The sequence below is a fragment of the Lampris incognitus genome, chromosome 7 (genome assembly GCF_029633865.1).
Source record: "Lampris incognitus isolate fLamInc1 chromosome 7, fLamInc1.hap2, whole genome shotgun sequence".
NCBI classification, from domain to species: Eukaryota; Metazoa; Chordata; class Actinopteri; order Lampriformes; family Lampridae; genus Lampris; species Lampris incognitus.
In genome coordinates, this window is record NC_079217.1 from 62,910,748 (window position 1) to 62,932,068 (window position 21,321).

At 45.9% G+C, this 21,321-nt stretch overlaps 1 protein-coding gene across 1 annotated transcript in view; it reads left to right on the plus strand.

Annotated features, from left to right (window-relative positions):
• Positions 1 to 21,321, plus strand: part of slc8a2b (solute carrier family 8 member 2b) — a 91,063-nt gene that overhangs the window by 64,550 nt on the left and 5,192 nt on the right. Inside the window, exons 11-13 of the mRNA XM_056282915.1 lie at positions 3,955 to 4,079; positions 15,880 to 15,979; positions 20,646 to 20,921. Coding sequence (XP_056138890.1) covers positions 3,955 to 4,079; positions 15,880 to 15,979; positions 20,646 to 20,921 — 501 coding nt within the window. The remainder of the gene's footprint in view (positions 1 to 3,954; positions 4,080 to 15,879; positions 15,980 to 20,645; positions 20,922 to 21,321) is intronic.

Below are 21,321 nucleotides of genomic sequence, written 5' to 3' on the forward strand. Positions count from 1 at the left end.
TTTCTAAAATTATTTCTCTTCTTCCTGACCGTAATTCCTATAAACTCATTCTCAAAATGTACTTTAACTGTCTTACACAGTGTACTACCCCTAAACCTGTCCCCAGCTGTCTCACTTGCCAGAGCTATTCAAGACTTCTCATTGATTTCGGTATCTCAGACACATGGCACTTTTCTTAGCCCACTACACGTCAATACTCTTTTCTTTTCTTTTTTTCCGCAGTCCATCACTCGTATTCGAGAATTGATTATTTCTTCATTGACCACAAACTTTAGTCTAAACTAAAAGCCTGTTCATATGAAAGTATCACTATATCCTACCAGGCTCCATTATTATTAAGCCTTTGTTTTTCAGAGAAGCCAAGGAATCAAAGCTCTGGAAATTGAATACCCTCATGCTGCCAATGGGGAATACACTCACTCTCTTTCTGACCAGACCAGCGTGTTTTTGGAAATCAATTCTACTCCAGTATGTCACCATGTTCTATGTGGGAGTCATTGAAGGCATTTACCCATGGTCAGATCATTTCTTGTATTTGCATGTCAGTAAGCAACTCCAGCCGCCTAGATATACATTATCTACTGATATCCTCAAATTTGACAAACAATAAGCGACTTCTCCTAAGCCAGAATTGTATAAGAAAAGGCTTTTCTTGCAGACTGAGTTTAAACTTCTCTTCACTAACCAGGCAATTGCTACACAAAACTCAGCAAACACATTTGGAATTTGGAGATAAATCTAGCAAACTTCTAGCTCTATTACTAAGACAACGATATGCCCACAATTTAATTCCCCAGATCAGATCCCCTTTGCAAGATGTCCTCACCAATACCTCTGTTAACTGTTTCAAAAACTTTTACACTAAACTTTATCAGTCTGAATCAGTGGTGCCGGCAGCTGTAATCCTGTACGCACCGTGCCCTATTAGCCAGCGATGTTAACAGCAATCATTGGCCTTCAAATGTATAGAATGTTAAAACCAAAACGAACAAAATCATAAAAAAATGTACACACCGTGCGTACAGAATTATAGCTGCCGGCACCACTGGTCTGAATAACCTGCAGACCAGTCTCTGTTGGATGGATTCCTCAACAACCTGCCTATCCCCTCAATTAGCCAAGAAATTGAGTCCCAACATGATCAGCCTCTCTCCTTAGATGAGGTAAAGCAGGCCATCAAGTCTATGCAGAGTGGTAAGTCCCCAGGACCCGATGGGTTCCCCATTGAATTTTTAAAACTTTTTTTAAATATCCTGGCAAAACCCATGCTTAACATGTTTAATGAATCCCTTAAAACCTGTATATTGCCACAGACCCCTGTCAAGCCTCTATCTCTTTGATTCTGAAGAAGGACAAAAATCCACTTGACTATGGCAGCTTCAGGCCCATAAGCCTGTGTCCGGCCGATGCTCAAGTCCTGGCTTGGAGACGAGTCCATCCTACCAAAGCTAATCCACATCAATCAGTGGGGTTTTATCAAAAATAGAACGTCTTTCTTCAATATTAGATGGGTATTAGATATTATTCATTCACTCCAGGGTCTCAGGAGATCCTTGCCCTTCTCGATGCAGAAAAGGTGTTCGACCGTGTTGAAAAAAAAATTCAGCATAATAATTGTCTTCTTGTTGCCCTGTCATCAGAGTTGACCAATGATGACATCCGGGAACTGCAGGCTGTGGACCCAGAGTTTTGCAGCTCCTCTTTAAGCTTCTCATTTTCAGCCCATAGTTTTTCACACTCCTGCTGCAGGTTGACATAGTCCTTCTGAAGCTGAGTGTACTTCAGGTTCAGATCTTCATATTCTGTCCATGGGACTGGGACGTCCTCTTCAGCTTTAACAGAAAAGCCAACAGTTAGGATATGCCGGCACAAGCTCACAACAAATTGGTTGATTGCGCAACAACAATATCTCCTTACCAGGACAGTGATCCATGCTGCTGACTTGTCCTGGAGTTTCAGAAGGAGCAGCAGGCTGATTGGGTGGAGTGTAAACCCTTTCATCTCGTCTCCTTTATCTATGGTACCTTAACATAAAAAGCTAAATTAATCAACAGAAATACTGATCAGAGACCATATTACAGGACATTCCTAACCTGCAGATCCTATCTTAACTGTTTGGTTACGATTAGATATTAGGTTATGATTTGCTTAACACCAACTGGAGAAAAACCCTATCTTAGACATCCCTATCTTCACTTGAACCTTAAGACGGTCAATATTTGTAATACAGCCCCATTTTCTCAAAGCCAGCAGCTGCAAGCTCCAAAGTGCACTGAATAGCATGACATGAAAGAGGGGGAAAGTCATTCTAAAACCATTAGGAAGTGTTGGGCCTAATTATTCTGACCTTTCCTCCTTTGCCTCGAGGTTCTGACTTTGTTTTGTGTACAGAGGGCCCAAAACCAGGATTCTGTGAGTCCAGTGACGCCTCACCTGTAACTGGCCAGACACACCACATTAGCCAGATAATACCAGCTCTAAGGCTGCTTATCGGTTACGGAGATATTAGTCTCCATCTGAACCAGGCATGCCGGTGAGACCACAGAGTAGATCGATAACTTACCTGAGAGAACAAGGACGCTGCACACGCCAGCATCTGGATCGGGTCCTCAGTCCAGTTCTCATCAATACGTTTGATGGCTTGCAGCCACAGGGAGGCGCCTCCGGTGGCTCTGAGATGGCCGTGATCCCGTCGGGATTGGGTAAAGCTTCAGTCCGCTGTTGGTAGAGCAGCGATTCGTGCAGCCAAACACACAACAACCGCACATTTTGATGTGCAGCATCATGCGCATCAAAATGTGCGGTCTACCTCAGGGTAGACCAAAAATACGTAGGGGGTCCAGGACCCCAAAAAGGTTGAGAACCACTGCTCTATGCCTACATGACACAACCATGTATTACCTTAAACATTGTTCCCATAACAATCAATATTATAAAATGTGTTGTATAGAAGAATTTCAGGGATATTTCCAACTGCTTGGCTACATTAATCAATAAAGCAGCGGTTCTCATATCTAGGGGCGGTATGGGCTGGTGTGACTTGTGTTTATACCGGGCCTTTTTGACACAGCGTGGTTACCGCTGCTGTGTGAGCCCGACAGCCGAGCAGAAGCAGCGCTGCATGCCATGCGTCCATGCCAAAGGAGGCCCCGCTGGGGTCGGTTGCATCAGTTAGACCAGAGGATTTGTTTACTTACAAATCCTCTGTGTGTGTGTGTGTGTGTGTGTGTGTGTGTGTGTGTGTGTGCTTGTTTCATGTAGTCGAGACACTACAAGATATGACATTGTTTTGTTTGCATATTAAAATATGCATGTGCTTACTGTACGGTTCAATCATTTTTCTTGTTGTTCCACGGTCTGGGTAATTAAGTTGTCGTTTCTTCGACTCAGAAGTCTTTTTTTGGGGGGGGGGGGGGAGGTCTCCCCAGTTGTACCCGGCCACGTCCCGGTCGCTGCTCCACCCCCCTCTGCCGATCCGGGGGAGGGCTGCAGGCTACCACATGCCTCCTCCCATACATGTGGAGTCGCCAGCCGCTTCTCCTCACCTGACAGCGAGGAGTTTCCCCAGGGGGGACGTAGCGCGTGGGATGTTGACCATGCCCATAGCTAGCTTAACTGGATCGATGCCCTGTCCAACACGTCTTCCGTCTTCATCTCCCAGTGCATGCTGGGAAAGGCTCCAGGCTCGAGCGAGTATAGAAACTGTTTAGGTGAATATTTGAACAGGCAAAAAAAAAAAGTATATTCTTATAAAGCAAAACCACTAATGATGTATTTGCTCCAAGTCTCAGCTTTGGTTATCGAATGTTCATGGCCTCTTCTCTTCCTACACTTGCTCATCCCACACACCTTTCCACCATCTCCCGTTCTCTGTGCTGTTTTCTCTCAATTTTTCTCTCTTTCTCTTCTGTGTCGCTTTAATCCTGTGCCCCCAACCCTCCACCCTCCCCCCAGACGCTACAGAGGGGCAGATGAGTGCCGAGGAAGAGGAGGCCAGGAGAATAGCTGAGATGGGGAAGCCCATACTTGGGGAGCACAGCCGGCTGGAGGTGGTCATCGAGGAGTCCTATGAGTTCAAGGTGGGCTGAGAGTTTGTGTGGGTCGTTGTTGTGTTTGGTCGTGTTTGGTCTCAGATGAACAGATTCTCCTTTTCAACACAGGCTCAAACCGGGCGAGAGGCTTTTGAACGCAAACGCTGACATCGCAGAAAAAACATAGGCAACTGGGGGCGTCCGGGTAGCGTAGCGGTCTAGTCCGTTGCCTACCAACACGGGGATCGCCAGATCGAATCCCCATGTTACCCCCGGTTGGTCGGGCGTCCCCACAGACACACTTGGCTGCGTCTGCGGGTGGGAAGCCGGATGTGAGTATCCTGGTCGCTGCACTAGCGCCTCCTCTGGTCGATCAGGGTGCCTGTTCGGAGGGGAGGGGGAACTGGGGGGGGGGTAGCGTGATTCCCCCTACGCCAGTGTTTCTCAACCCAGTCCTCAAGGACCCCCTATCCTGCAGATTTTCATTGTAACCCTGCATAGGTGGCCCTGCTTGTACTTACTCGACCAATCATCTCGCAGCACTTAATTATGCAAGGTGTGCAACATCTGACAAAATTTGTTGCTGATTGGTTGAATAACTACAAACAGGTGCCTATTCAGGGGTTGCAAAGAAAACATGCAGGATAGGGGTTCCTTGAGGACTGGGTTGAGAAACACTGCCCTACGCTCTACATCCCCCTGGCGAAACTCCTCACTGTCAGGTGAAAGGAAGCAGCTGGCGACTCCTCGTGTCTCGGAGGAGACCTGTGGGAGTCTGCAGCCCTCCCCGGATCGGCAGAGGGGGTGGGGCATCAACCGGGACAGCTCAGAAGAGTGGGGTAATTGGCCGGATACAATTTGGGGGGGGGGGGGGGGAACATACACAACCAAATCATTTAAATTGATTAGAAACTTGGAGTTTAATAGAAATATTATAGTTGAATATGAATAATGCTGCTCATAGGCTACTTTGCATCTTTATCAGTTTCAGTAACAGTACTGGAGTTGAGACAAATACACGTGCTTTCATCATCAAATATCAGATCGAAGTTAAATTATTATCTTCTTGTGACTATCTCACCATCTCCACCATGTGGTGAGGTTATATAACACTAAATGGCATCTTTACCATGGTTGGAGACACTCTCCTTACACCACTGTTGAAATTTAAGACCTGGTAGGACAGACACCGATGCAGCGGTAAACACAGTCCTACTCAACTAGGAAACAGGGTTGGAATGTGACAACGATGTGGTGATGCTTCTGTTGGGCAGATAATCTACCAATTCTACATGGGTAGTTTGTAATACATCAGACTGTGCTATAGTTTGAGTACCAGGGTCCATTTTTACAAGGCTGGGAATTGTTTATAGATGCGCTGGCGCACCAGCCACAACGGCTGCTACACCTTGTTTGTAGTTTTCATTGCCAGAGGGAGGGGATCAGAGAAATCCCAGCTGCCCTGGCAAGAAACGTGAAACATCTCACCATCAGGTCAACACTGAATTTGCTTGAGAAATGAAGACAACTGAGCAAGTCACTCAATTGCTGATTGTACCTTTAAGCAGGGACGTGCACAGACATTTTGAGGGGCTGTTGCTCTAAGCTAAAAGAAAGGGCAACACCCCCCCCCCACAAACAGATTTTAGGTGTTACACACCAACGTGTACCCGAATGGTGTAAAATATGGTCGTTTAATTTACAACAAATCAATTTTAAACTTGTAAATTGTTTAAAATTTTTAAGATTAGTTAAATTTTTTAAAAAAAAACTGCACACTGTTGGTCTAAGTTAACACATTCTTGCAGATATCGTTTCTTGTAAACTAGATTTTGATGTCGAGGTTAACACTGCCATCTATCAGTTTGACTGTAAAAGATGTGTACCTGTATGGTGACCACACCAGTTCAACATTACACAATGGTCCTTCATTTAATTAATTGTTATAGACAGCAGAAGCTATGTAAAGCATTCAAACTTTGAGGAAACCTTTTTATAACCAAAAAATGAAAACCACAATATTCAAATTTCAAGCATACTCTTTGAACTCAGATGATTATGAGTTGATATCAGTCATTTGTATGTTTTTATTTACAAAGCCATTCTTGGCAAAATTCCTACTCATTTATTTTCTCTTTTAAATTTAAAATTCAAATTTGGAAATTACAATCTCTGTCCTTGGGACATTTTGCGTTTTGTTGTTCCCCAAGTCCAAACTGAACTAAGAAAGAAGCATCTAGGTTTTCTGCACCTGCTGACTGGAACAATCCACAGACTTAAACTTCAAAACATAGTAACCTTGAACGATTTTAAAACTGTGGTGAACTCTGGTGAGTCCAGGTTGTCTGTGTGAAAATGTTTTATCTGATCATGTTAATGTTACTCAAATCCATGTGCTTTTTTGTTAATGTTTTGTTGAAACTCTGTGTTGCAGCTATTCTTGGCCAGGTCTCCCTTGTAAAAGAGCTTTTTGATCTCAATTGGACAAACCTGGTTAAATAAAGGCTAATAAAAATTTTTGAAAATTAATTTATATTTCATGTAAAGCAAAGATTTAAAAGTAGATTTTGCAAATTCAAGTCATTGGAAATTTAATATACTCCACTGTATCATCCAAAACCAAGTATTTTATTGTACTCGTATCTCATACCTCCATACATGAATACCACAGATTGTCTGGATTACAGTAATAAACATTTCTGTCTGAAATTTCCAGCGACGATAATATAAAGACAGTGCCAAGCATAATGCTGTCATTCTTTTCCATCCAATTCCATTTTATTTCTATAGCGCTTTAACAAAACGTTTGCCACAAAGACACTTAACAGACATACATAAAATTTGGAGAAAATGAGTTTAAGGTATCTGGTTCGCACACGACACGTAGCTTCATATTGACTGTAAACAATATCTAATCCAGCATGATTCAACAGTCAAAGCATCAGATCCTCGTGTCGCTACAAAACGCACACTTAATGTAACGGTCGTAACTGAGGAGTTATCTTGCATGTAGCCTGCTGCCTATGTTAGCTAGCTAGCTAGCTAGCTAAGATTGGTTCATGTGATGGCAAAAAAATGCATTATTGTGCAACATGATGCAAACGTGAAAAGCTGCACATTGTTCGACAGTATATGTAGAGATTTTTATTCACAGGGAATCCCACTGGTGGTATCATTCATCCTTAACTATTTCCACAATTTCAAAAGATTCATCCCAAGCCCTCACACAGCATCAACAATTCCCAGTTTGGATGCTACAGTGTCATGTGACAGGGGGCATAGGACATGGCTTTGTGTCCTCTTTTTTTTTTACAGCTCTGAGCCGCCCCCCATCTCTGTGTCCCACAGAGGCGTGCCTATCAAAAAGTATTACAATTTTGGATGATATGGTGATATGATTTGATCTAACTTTAGCAATTATGGCTACTCCTATTTGTGTAGCCACAACCAAAATAAAACAATTGTTTTTTTTCCCTCCAGGAGGCAGATCAGCCAAAGAGGGCAAATAGGCTGTCCCTCGGGCAACTTTAGCCTGGCCTTGTGCACATCCTGGCCTTTAAGAACTCAATAATGATCTTGAACTTAACAATGAAAATAATGTCATCATTATTGTCACTATTTTTAGTTTTAATATTATTATTACTGTAACCCTTAAGATGTCCTCCCACTTCAGCAAGTATTGATCAACAAGAGCATGCCTTCCACATGCGGCGTATACACCCATTTACACAGGAGTGACTGTTTTCACATCCTTTTTTAGCCCAGCTAAGCCCAGCAGAGCTCTTCTGCACTGTGTTTTTACCGGCTCTGTTATGCAACCCACCATCATACCCTTTCCTACACTACCAAACGGAGGTACCATCCCTCTTAGAAGTTGTAAAATGGGTTTTGAATTATTGAAAATCCGTGAGGGTCACTTGCTATATCACTGCCGGCTCGGGACGTGCAGGATTTAAACTCACACATGCATATTTCCTGTGTCCTATTCCTGGGTTTCTACAGCAAGGGATGCATCGAGCCAGTCCTTAAAAGTTAAACCACATGAAAATCAAGCGCTTTGAATATCTTAATTGCACTTGATGTCATTTTGACCGTCACAGAAAACAAATGCATAATCACACCACGGGGATGACAGTTGACTATAGTTTGATCTCATTTCTATTCTCAATAGTTGCTTAAATAGCTGGGCAGCTGAAGTCAAGTCAGATTTTATTTTATTGCCCTGAATCACCGTTCAGCCCCAGAGGGTTCTACAGTCATATTGCATTCAATGTAATGTACAACACACCCTATCTTTACACCCTCAACACACTTCAACAACTTTAAACACTCGACAACTTCACAGGAAAACAAGAACAAGATGTATTCCTATTCAAGTACACATACCACCTGCCCCTCATGCGTGGCAGACTGTTGGTGAACTGAACTATATGTACCTTCATCTGGGTCACTGAGGGAGGGACACGCCGGGTTCACTTTATTAACTCAGTTTCCCAACACCCGTCGACTTGTGTGGAATAAAAGGACTCCGAAGTATAATTGTTAACTAGTCCCGGTCGTCTTACCAAAAACAACCCAGCATGACTGTTGTGTAAAACTTGAATTTTTCAGGAAAGATGAGAAAAGCCCGTTTTCACATCAACCTCTTATTATTTTTAAGGTGATGAAAGAGATTTTAAGTAGGTGACAAACACCAGATGGTGACGAAACTTAATGTTCTCATAAAAGCCTGAAATTCATGAAACATGACAAAAACTGTTCTGTTTAATATTACATACTGGGTTGGATCGGTTTATTGGATAAAGCCAACACAAAATATTATAGTTTACAATAAATAAATATGCTGATATTTTTATAATGTTTCTTCATTAATCTTAGTGGAAAACAACACTTTTAAGACAAATATTAACAGTCGTGATCGTCCAGCTCCACCAACACTTTAAATATTTGAATTATGGTATTTAAAGGATCACCCTGTAACTTCTTGCCCAAAATTCCCTTGAATTTTTAGTTATTCCCAACTGAAAATATCAGCCTGTTTTACTCCAATCCATTACCAATGTAAACAAACCTTTTACAGCATTTGAACACATGGGAAAGTCAGATGTAGTGTCTGTCCATTGTAAGTCCAGTTTTACTGCCGCCACAGTTTAAAAAATAAAATAAAAACACAAACAAAGTAGTATTCCGCGATCAGCCAGCTGATCCACTTCCTACATATATGGCTGTTGTTGCTGTGCAACACATTTGTTACATCCCCCACGCACATATTACAAAATCCAGTAGGTTCATTTTACAAGTTAACTGCACAATTTGTAAGAAAATGAGTTTCCTCAGATACTTTCCGAGGAAAAGAAGAGCAGCCAAGGTAAACAGTGCAGGCATTTAGCTAACTAAGTTAGCTAACTATGTGCAAAATATCAAGACAGATAAAATTGTTTAGCCTAAATTAACGTGACTGCAGTTAGGTCAGTGTGCTAACTAGCTTGTTAAATAAAATGTTGGTATTGCTGTCAATGACAAATAATTGGAGAATTAGAGAATTTACAGTAATATTACCCATCATAATGGCACGGTGGCGCAGTGGTTAGCGCTGTCGCCTCACAGCAAGAAGGTCCCTAGGTTCGAACTCCGGGGTTGTCCAACCTTGGGGGGGGTCATCCCAGGTCCTTTCTGTGTGGAGTTCACATGTTCTCCCCATGTCTGTGGTGGGTTTTCTCCGGGTGCTCCGGTTTCCCCCACCATCAAAAAGACGTGCATGTTAGGGTTTATACTCCTGTCTGTGCCCCTGACCGAGGCGTGGCGAGACGAACTGGAGTTGGTCCCCGGGTGCTGCACGGCAGCTGCCCGCTGCTCCTAGCTCCACAGCTAGGATGGCTTGAATGCAGAGGGAAAATTCCTCCACGGGGATCAATAAAGTCATAAAATAAATGAAAAACCAATAAGTTACAGCTTTATGCTCTCAATACAAACTCAATACATCCTGTATTCCCTTTCAAATTGAAAGCCCTTTGAAGTTTCATTGGACAGAATCTCTTTATTTCCTGACGAGGCTTTTGTTGTGAAACATCTGCAGGAATGCGTTGTGGAAAATTCAGTGAGTTGCATGGTTCCCATACGTCCATTATCCAAAGCGCTTATCCTGCTCTGTCAGGGTTGCGGGGATGCTGGAGCCTATCCCAGCAGTCATTGGGCGGCAGGCGGGGAGACACCCTGGACAGGCCGCCAGGCCATCACAGGGCCCCCCCACACACACGCACACACACACACATATTCACACCTAGGCACAATTTAGTCTGGCTGATTCACCTGACCTACATGTCTTTGGACTGTGGGAGGAAACCAGAGCACCCGGAGGAAACCCACACAGACACGGGGAAAACATGCAAACTCCACACAGAGGACGACCTGGGACGACCCCACCAAGGTTGGACTACTCTGAGGCTCAAACCCAGGACCTTCTTGCTGTGAGGCGACTGCGCTAACCACTGCGCCACCATGCCGCCCTGGTTCCCATACAGTATTTCAGACTACTACTTGTTACTACTAGCTACTCAAGCTACTACTTGACCTATCCGCCTTGCGTGACCCGACGGTATTTCAAATGTACTTGTACTTGTACTCCTGGACCGCCACCTTGCCGTGGTGGAGAAGCTTGATTGATTCCAACAGCTATGCCATCCGGATCTTGGCTCCTGGTAGGGTTACCCAGGGCGGACAGGTCAAGGGGGAGGTTCCAGACGACGCGCAATCTAACAAAGACCTCAACGGTGAAACTGACGGAAGGTGTCTCCAGGTCACAACGGCAGTGAAGGTGGATGAAGGCTGCGACAGAGGGTGGTCCCCAGTCGTCTTGGTTCTCCATGCCATTGGACTCTGGCTACCCCCCTGCCAAGGACCATGTAGTGGCTACAGGCGCTTCAGCCTCTCCATGTAAAGAGCTGTCACACGGGGCGTCCGGGTAGCATCGTGGTCTATTCCGTTGCCTACCAACACGGGGAAGGCGGTTCGAATCCCAATGTTACCTTCGGCTTGGTCGGGTGTCCCTACAGACATAATTGGCCGTGTCTGCGGGTGGGAAGCCGGATGTGTGGCTGTGTCCTGGTCGCTGCACTAGCGCCTCCTCTGGTCGGTTGGAGCACCTATTCAGAGGGGAGGAGGAACTGTGATCCTCCCACGCGCTACGTCCCCCTGGTGAAACTCCTCACTGTCAGGTGAAAAGAAGGGGCTGGCGACTCCACATGTATGGGAGGAGGCCTGTGGTAGTCTGCAGCCCTCCCCGGAGCAGAGACCGGGACGGCTCGGAAGAGTGGGGTAATTGGCCAGGTACAATTAGGGAGAAAAGGGGGAGAAAATGCAAAAAAGCTGTCACACGCAGGCATCCTCCCATTATACGCCCCTAGGATGGACCTCTACAACCACCTGAGGACCCAGAGGGAGGACCGTCATACTCGACCCCGAGTGACCGCCAATGATGATGACTTCAAATATAGATATCACTGCCATCTTGTGGCACTTATATGTCACTGCAAAATACAGTTTGGGAAAATAAACTTATGAACACCTGCAGTGACTGACCTAGGACATTAACACTTTGGATGAGTAATCCAGAACAAGAAAGTGTTGAAAATAGTCAGATGATATTGTTGAATTCATTCACTTAAAGCGACTGAAATGAACATTATGCTTAACAGTCATGCTAGATGGCCTAAAACAGCTCTATTACAGCATGTTACCAAGAGATTTGCTGTGGGGTTGGGGGGGGGGATTCATTCCACAGGACACACTTCCCCCACCGGTTCACATTGCCCCCACGGCAACCCGCTTGTTCCACAGGAAACACTAGTCTTAGTGTTGAGAGACCTGTCAATCAATTTGAAGTGATAGCTGTTCTGAATGTGGTGGTGGGGCAACCCTTTAGTTTACAGTGGAATTACAGATTGTGCCTTTAAGGCCCTGTTTACAACGTTGGAACAGGCTGGAAAACAAATGCCTCACCATTTTAAGAAAGAAAAAACGTCACCTGTCACATACATTTTGTTGTTTATAAAATTACTCATTTCTTCGGACATCCAGGAGGGAGCTCGGAGTAGAGCCGCTGCTCCTTCGCATCAAAAGGAGCCAGTTGAGGTGGTTCGGGCATCTGATCAGGATGCCTCCTGGGCGCCTTCCTTTGGAGGTTTACCGGGCACGGCCAACTGGGAGGAGACCCCGGTGTAGACCCAGAACTCGCTGGAGGGACTACATGTCCAATCTGGCCTGGGAACGCCTTGGGATCCCCCAGGAGGAGCTGGAGGGCGGTGCTGGGGAGAGGGACGCCTGGAGTGCCCTACTTAGCTTGCTGCCACCGTGATCCGACCCCGGAGAAGCGGCTGAAGATGAGATGAGATCAATCCTACAGAGAGAGAGAGAGACATGACATGAGAGAGAGAGACATGACATGAGTGCTAATTGGACAAACAACTCCCTACCAGACGAACAGAACGATGAGAGGCACTCATCCAGCGTTCCTATCCTGCAACCTTACATTCTTTCCAGTTGAACTCAATAGCCTTGTCCTCTATTTGATTACAAGTCTACTGACCCATCGTTTAGGCGTCATTAGCCTCGTCTCTTTTGATTTGCATCGACGGTGGACCAGCTCGAGGGAAGTAACGCAATTTAGAATGATCGTCGCTTTGTTTTAATACATGACAGGTCAAATGTCATTTGACCGAAGGGCCCCATTTGTACAGCGTATGGAAACACAAATGGCAGGACGCAGCAAAGCTTTATCAGATGTGAGCGCCTCGCCGTGACCATACCTGTATGGAGGGTTGTGATTGGGTGGAAAAATTGCAGTAATTTCCAGTCCCCAACATTTTACTATCGCGCAAACAATTTAGAAGGAGCTGTGGGAGGCAAGGAACCGGTTCAGTGTGTTGCACTGGCTTTGCTAACCAGTGAGCAACGCCCGAGCCGACGCACTGTAGGGATTCCTAGTTCACCCTCAGTCAGACGGGCTCTTTGAAAACCCGAGGTGTCCCTTTTGTCCCGGTGTTGGGATTCCCTCAGGAATTATACTGTAAATGTAAATGGCAAACTGTCATTTTTACCTCCTGGAGCACACTTGTTGATGTTTTATTTTTCTTCTTCTCTCTTGTATCATTGAGGCCTTATGGGCACACAGTGGTGATATGATGGTATGTCTTTACATCGAGCCATCATCCACATGCTTAACAGTAACTCAAGGTAAAGCAAAATATTGAGGTGCAAATAAGGGATGCTGAGTAAATAAAGACAGGGTTCTGATGCTGAGTAAAGACAGGGTTCTGATGCTGGGTAAAGACAGGGTTCTGATGCTGAATAGATAAAGACAGGGTTCTGATGCTGAGTAAATAAAGACAGGGTTCTGATGCTGAATAGATAAAGACAGGGTTCTGATGCTGAATAGATAAAGACAGGGTTCTGATGCTGAGTAAATAAAGACAGGGTTCTGATGCTGACTAGATAAAGACAGGGTTCTGATGCTGAGCAAATAAAGACAGGGTTCTGATGCTGAATAGATAAAGACAGGGTTCTGATGCTGAACAGATAAAGACAAGGTTCTGGTGTCTGTTATGTTGAGTGGCATATTTTCCTGGTGTCTACCTCGCAGAGCAGTGAGAGGTGTTGGATGGTAATTACAAAGCCGCCCGGACTCCTCGCCCTTATTGTACGGCCGGGCCTCTCTGTGTTAATGGGAATTGTCTCTATTAATGGCAATGTCCTCATCCGCAGTTTATGAGGAGTCTGGATGGTTTGATGAGCAGGGCATTTAAATGTGCCATGTGACCCGACTCTCTCAGTTGACCGGCCTCGGCCCATGCCAACACTTACTCGAGCTTCTGTAGCGGCAGTTGGGGTGTTTATCCATCATTAAACAAAGCACCAAATGATGAGCGTTACATCAATGGATTGATTTGGATGTAGACACCCCCCCCCCCCTCCAGACATGTAGACTGTAGGCTGATTGCAGGACTGCAGGCTGGTTGTGTTGCTGTTAGGCTGGTTGCAGGATGCAGGCTGGTTGTGTTGCTGTTAGGCTGGTTGTGTTGCTGTTAGGCTGGTTGTGTTGCTGTTGCTTATTGCAGGACTGCAGGCTGATTGTGTTGCTGTTAGGCTGGTTGTGTTGCTGTTAGGCTGATTGTGTTGCTGTTAGGCTGGTTGTGTTGCTGTTAGGCTGGTTGTGTTGCTGATTGCAGGACTGCAGGCTGATTGTGTTGCTGTTAGGCTGGCTGTGTTGCTGTTAGGCTGGTTGTGTTGCTGTTAGGCTGGTTGTGTTGCTGATTGCAGGACTGCAGGCTGGTTGTGTTGCTGTTAGGCTGGTTGTGTTGCTGTTGCTGATTGCAGGACTGCAGGCTGATTGTGTTGCTGTTAGGCTGGTTGTGTTGCTGTTAGGCTGATTGTGTTGCTGTTAGGCTGGTTGTGTTGCTGATTGCAGGACTGCAGGCTGGTTGTGTTGCTGTTAGGCTGGTTGTGTTGCTGATTGCAGGACTGCAGGCTGATTGTGTTGCTGTTAGGCTGGTTGTGTTGCTGTTAGGCTGGTTGTGTTGCTGATTGCAGGACTGCAGGCTGATTGTGTTGCTGTTAGGCTGGTTGTGTTGCTGTTAGTCTGGTTGTGTTGCTGTTAGGCTGGTTGTGTTGCTGATTGCAGGACTGCAGGCTGATTGTGTTGCTGTTTAGCCCACTGAGGCAAATTTGTAATTTGTGATACTGGGCTATACAAATACAATTGATTTGATTGTGTATTTGTGTGTGTCGGTGTGTGTGCACATGCATGTGATTTGTGTGGTCTGCTTGTCCACATGGGTCTATGCAATGCAAGATTAAAACCGAGTGTATGAAAATCATATTTTGAAGCGATTGTCAGCCTTCCGAGTTTGGGATAACACGTTTTTCTTTGCAGAACTGAGCCGACGTGATGGAGCTAATAAATGCTAGAGACGCGAGGCGCTGCAGGCACACAGGGTGAATCACCCGCTAGCGGCGCTACAAGCTAGGGCGGCTCCTAGTAACCAGTGTAAATGTGTTCACGGATAATATCGAAGCAGAAAGAGACGACGTGCTGAGATTTGGCTCGCCGGCGATCGAGCAATACACGATTTCGGTGTAAATGCTTTTTCCCCCCACTTGCCTCAAGCTACACCCCAACCAAAGAAGAAGAGAGTTCTACCCTTCCTCCCTTCATATGGGTTAATACATCCAGATGTTACACAGAGGAATATTTTGGTACATTTGGACACATCAGCATGTTTTGCATTGTAGCTATCGACATTTATACCAACACGGGGCTCGCCGGTTCGAATCCCCGTGTTACCTCCGGCTTGGTCGGGCGTCCCTGCAGACACAACTGGCCGTGTCTGCGGGTGGGAAGCCGGATGTGGGTATGTGACCTGGTCGCTGCAGTAGCGCCTCCTCTGGTCGGCCGGGGCGCCTGTTCAGGGGGGACTGGGGGGGACTAGCGTGATCCTCCCACATGCTACGTCACCCCGGTGAAACTCCTCACTGTCAGGTGAAAAGAAGCGGCTGGCGACTCCACATGTATGGGAGGAGGCCTGTGGCAGAGGGGGTGCAGCAACGACCGGGACGGCTCGGGAGAGCGGGGTAGTTGGATACAGTCGGGGAGGGGGAAAAGAAGAAGTGTTGTACACCCCTATACGGGATCCTTATTCTGGTTTTATCTGTATGCTGCGTTGATGCTGTGTGTAGAACCTCTGAACTACGTCCAGAAAGGTTGTGGCGACGCTTATGACCCAGTGTCTGCCGCAGGCTAACTAGCTAACTAGCTAACTGACAAACTGCTGTTTGTGTTGCATGTGGCCGGCAGAGCACAGTTGACAAGCTCATTAAGAAGACCAATCTGGCGCTGGTTATCGGGACCCACTCCTGGAGGGAACAGTTTGTGGAGGCTGTCACCGTCAGCGCAGGTGAGCAGTGTGTGTGTGTGTGTGTTGAGTAAATGACATGCCGGTGTGTTATAACATCATATCATCACCAACAAACACTGATGACACACACGCCGTTGTTCTTAACGACTGTTCTCAATAACGCCGCAGGATAGAAAACCTCGGTCACCTGATTTGTTTTACTTCTGTACTTGTACTTGTACTTGGCCAATAACCCCACTCTTCTGAGCCGTCCCGGTCGCTGCTCCACCCCCCTCTGCCGATCCAGACCACCGCACGCCTCCTCCGATACATGTGGAGTCGCCAGCCGCTTCTTTTCACCTGACAGTGAGGAGTCTCACCAGGAGAATGTATCCAGTTTTGTGAAGACAGTGTTTTATTATCACCGTCCTTCAAAGGAAGGTCTTGGCCTGACTGGCCGGATTGTTCCAGAACCTAATATTTATTTATTTATCTATTACGTTATTTATTTATTACTAATATCAGGAAGTCAGTCTGGTGTCATTTTATCAGCTGATGACCTTACTTACCTGACATACTTTAAAAAAGAACCCCCCCCCTTTAAAAAAGCACCCCTTAAAATGAATCCTTTCTACAAAACCAGAAGTGATTTTGAGCCGGTGAGGAGCTAATTATGTAAGTAAAGTCTCCACCTGCTGCTGCACCTCTAATGATGGTGCTGCCCAAGTTATCTAGACTGATATTACACCAAATACTACACCCAAGAGTCGGCGAGTGAAAGGGTGACTTTAAATGCCACGAGAAACCCAAGATTTAGCTAGCCCATAGGTATGAATGGGAGTGGGGGGGGGGGCATCTGAAAGATGATCCTCCCACGTGCTACGTCCCCCTGGTGAAACTCCTCACTGTCAGGTGAAAGGAAGCGGCTGGCAACTCCACATGTATGGGAGGAGGCATGTGGTAGTCTGCAGCCCTCCCCGGATCGGCAGAGGGGGGTGGAGCAGAGACCGGGACGGCTCGGAAGAGTGGGGTAATTGGGAAAGCAGGGTGATTGGCCAGGTACAGTTGGGGAGAAAAATCCCCCCCTCCAAAAAAAAGTGATAAGTAACAAACCACCAGAGCTTCCTGAGCTTCAAGTTTGTGCGGCTTTTGAGACAATAGCAGCAACTTTCCGAGTCGCTGCAAGGGTGTTTATGTCCAGGCTGTTTACTTCCAGGCTGTTTACGTCCAGGGAGTTTACGTCCAGGCTGTTTACGTCCAGGGAGTTTACGTCCAGGCTGTTTACGTCCAGGGAGTTTACGTCCAGGGCGTTTACGTCCAGGGTGTTTACGTCCCGGGCGTTTACGTCCAGGGAGTTTACATCCAGGCTGTTTACGTCCAGGGCGTTTACGTCCAGGGAGTTTACGTCCAGGGAGTTTACGTCCAGGCTGTTTACGTCCAGGCTGTTTACGTCCAGGGCGTTTACGTCCAGGGAGTTTACGTCTAGGCTGTTTACGTCCAGGCTGTTTACGTCCAGGGAGTTTATGTCCAGGGAGTTTACGTCCAGGGAGTTTACGTCCAGGGAGTTTACGTCCAGGCTGTTTACGTCCAGGGTGTTTACGTCCAGGCTGTTTACGTCCAGGGAGTTTACGTCCAGGCTGTTTACGTCCAGGCTGTTTACGTCCAGGGTGTTTACATCCAGGCTGTTTACGTCCAGGCTGTTTACGTCCAGGGAGTTTACGTCCAGGCTGTTTACGTCCAGGGAGTTTACGTCCAGGCTGTTTACGTCCAGGCTGTTTACGTCCAGGGAGTTTACATCCAGGCTGTTTACGTCCAGGCTGTTTACGTCCAGGGAGTTTACGTCCAGGCTGTTTACGTCCAGGGTGTTTACGTCCAGGGAGTTTACGTCCAGGGAGTTTACGTCCAGGGAGTTTACGTCCAGGCTGTTTACGTCCAGGGTGTTTACATCCAGGCTGTGTTGGAAGGAGCTTTACAGATTGCTGCGGCAGGCTTTGCTTGTGGGAGTTTAACAAGCATTTGAAATGTGGGAACTCATTTGTGCTCGGCAAAAGACGAGCAATGAATTATTGAATAAGTTTTGTTTGCTGTCAGGGCGGAAGGAACCCACTCACTCACACTCACTGAAACATGATGGCGCACACACGCAAGTTGTCTGAATTAACCAGATGTGTGTGATCGTCAACTATTTCCTTATTAATGGAAGGCAGACGTGATGATAATGGGCGCTCCACTAGGTAGTTCAAGATTTGTAATGTAAGCTCTCCTCCTAGCGGTGGTGAAGATGTATTACAATTACTTCACTCCAGTGCCCAACAGTGTACGTTACATTCATATATGGAATGAAACAGTAATACTGTCTTTTTCTTTCAGAGTGATTATAGACCGATATTTATATTCCATATGTATATAAAAACCTGCTGTCTTAGCATAATGTTTTTTTCAGTTTCAGAACTTTGTAGGTTGTTGAATAGCAAGCAAGCAAAATTGTATTTGTATAGCACTTTTAAAAACACAAAGTTACAACGTGCTTTACACTCAATACACAAAATACAAATAAATACATAAATTGAATGAATATAAGACATGGCATAGGGAGTAACAGACAAAACAAAACAGAATTCAGGGGTGGGGGTCTATAAAAAGGCTTGCCTGAAAAGGAGCCCCTTAAAACAGTCCAAAGATTCAGCAACACTAATGGACTGTGGGAGATTATTCCAGAGGCTCAGGGCTAAAATTACAAATGTGTGATCACCTTTTGTTTTGCAGTTGGCATGAGGGATGGATAATCAGAATCAAAATACTTAATTCATCCCCGAGAGCAAATTGGGTAAAAATTAAAAGTAAAAATTAGAAGAGCGAGGTTTGAGGATCGGAGTGGTTGGGAAGTGGAATGATCAATGAGAAGATCAGTAATGTAACTGTGGGCAAGATCGTGTAGTGCTTTAAATCTAATCAGTAAGGTCTTAGAGAGATAGATTATTCTGACTTTTAGGGGAAGCCAATGGAGGGATGCAAGAATAGGGGTAATATGGGACCCCCGGCTAGTTCTAATTAGTCCAGCAGCTGCATTCTGCACCAACTGAAGGTGATTTACTGTAGTTTGGTTGAGGCCAGAGTAGAGGGAGTTACAGTAATCTAGACGGGAGAAAATGAAAGTGTGAATTAATATTTCAATATCCTTAAAAGACAAAATTTATCTTCAGCCACTTCTCCAGGGTAGGGTCGCGGTGGCAGCGAGCTAAGTAAAAGACAAAACATTTCTGATTTTTGCAATATTTCTTAGCTGAAGAAAACAGGATTGGACAAGTTTAGTAATATAATAATAAATCAATCTTATATAGCGCTTTTCTAGTACTCAAAGTCGCTTTACAATAAATGGAGTGAAACAAGACGACAGATGAACATAATACAGACATACAGGGGTGGATGGGAAGGGGGGCTACGAGAGGGAGAAGCGGCAGCCACAGATGACGCCAGCAGTACTCTCCGACTTAGACAGATATAAAGGGAAAGAAAAACAAACATCATAAATCACAGATGCAGGTCAAGCGCTCAGTCCCCAGCCTGCCCCAGACCAGGGGTGTATGAACGGACAGGGGGGCACGAGAAGGCAATGGAGAAAAGGTGTGTCTTGAGATGGGATTGGAAGAGTGGGAGGGATTCTGAGTCTCTAATGATTTGGGGTAGTGAGTTCCAGAGCCTGGGAGCTGCTCTGGAGAAGGCTCGGTCACCAAAGCCGCGGAGGTTGGACCTGGGGGTAGAGAGAAGGGAGGCTGGGATGGATCTGAGGGACCGAGAGGGTTGGTAGGGGGAGAGGAGATTGGTGAGGTATGGGGAGCCAGTTTGTGAAGGGCTTTATAAGTAAGAACCAGGAGTTTGTAGTTGATCCGGTGGGAGATGGGTAGCCAGTGGAGGTCTTTTAGGACTGGGGTGATGTGGTGCCAGGATTTGGTGAAAGTTAAAAGTCAGGCGGAAACATTCTGGACCAATTAGAGTCTCTTGATAGAGCTAGCACTGATACCATGGAGGAGTGAGTTGCAGTAATCAAGGCGGGAGGAGATGAAGGCATGGATCAGTATCTCAGCAGCAGGGCGTGTGAGAGAGGATCTTATTTTTGCAATGTTGCGAAAAGCAACAGTAAAAGCTTTGGATAACCAGAGGAGATGACCGTGGGCTGGATGGAAAAACGTTTCCTGGGACAGCTCCTACGGTAGGCTACCGCTCCGTGATCGTCCACAGTCTCACTGGGCTGGGCTCGCCATCACAATCTTCCAAACGCTACCTGGTACTTCAAAAAACCAATCAGAGTTCCAAATACTTCGAACTCGACAGACCCTCGTCTCGTAAGCTCACAGACGAGATTCTGATTATGCATAACGCTGTCAATACTCTTAACTTTCTGAGGCTATGTATATAATGAAATTCAGTCCTCGGTTCAAGAGCACACAGGAAGATCACAAAAAGAAGAGGAAAAAAGATGGCGACTGCGTGTAGCAGTATTTACCCAGAAGAGTATGGTGATCAAAAGACATATTCTGGTCAAAGATGATACCAAGATTTTAAATAGCTTTGCGTCAGTGTCACTGAAAGAGATTGACATATGTCCACTCATTCTAATCCTCATTTTCAAAAACTGTCACTCTCTCTTTCTACGTCCCTCCCCGTTATCCTTTTTTTCTTTCCTTCCCTCATACTTTCTCTCTCTGTTTTCCCTCTGTCTCCTTAGGTGACGGAGATGATGACGAGGAGGGCCGTGAGGAGCATCTTCCGTCTTGCTACGACTACGTCATGCACTTCCTGACCGTCTTCTGGAAAGTTCTGTTCGCCTGCGTGCCGCCCACTGAGTACTGGAATGGCTGGGCCTGCTTCTGTGTCTCCATCACCGCCATCGGCCTCCTCACCGCCATCATAGGGGACCTGGCGTCTCATTTCGGCTGCACCGTGGGGCTCCGGGATACTGTGACGGCCGTGGTGTTTGTGGCCCTGGGAACCTCCATACCAGGTGAGCTAACCAGCTGAGTCAAAGGCTGTTTTAGATAAGGTGAAAATCAGGATGAGAAGTTCTTTGGTGCTCCTGATCTCTCATTTTATAATGTTGCGTCATTTCCCTTGTTTTTTTTGCAAGGCAGCATTACAACTAGTCAAATACATTGTCTGTGCAAAGCCTTAATTTGACAAAGGAAATTTTTTTTAAGTTTGGGGGCGGGTGCCTTTTTGTTGTTTGCCAGAGACTCTTTAACACAAAAAGCAACAAATTCCTGCTTTTGAGTTCTTGTCTTTGGTTTATGAGGTGTATCATTAACTGTTCACGGTAATGGATGGGAGGCCAACTGGGAAAACTGAGTTGCTGCCAGAAGTGGTGTTGGTGGGCCAGTAGGGGGCAGTCTTCCCTCTGTTCCTAA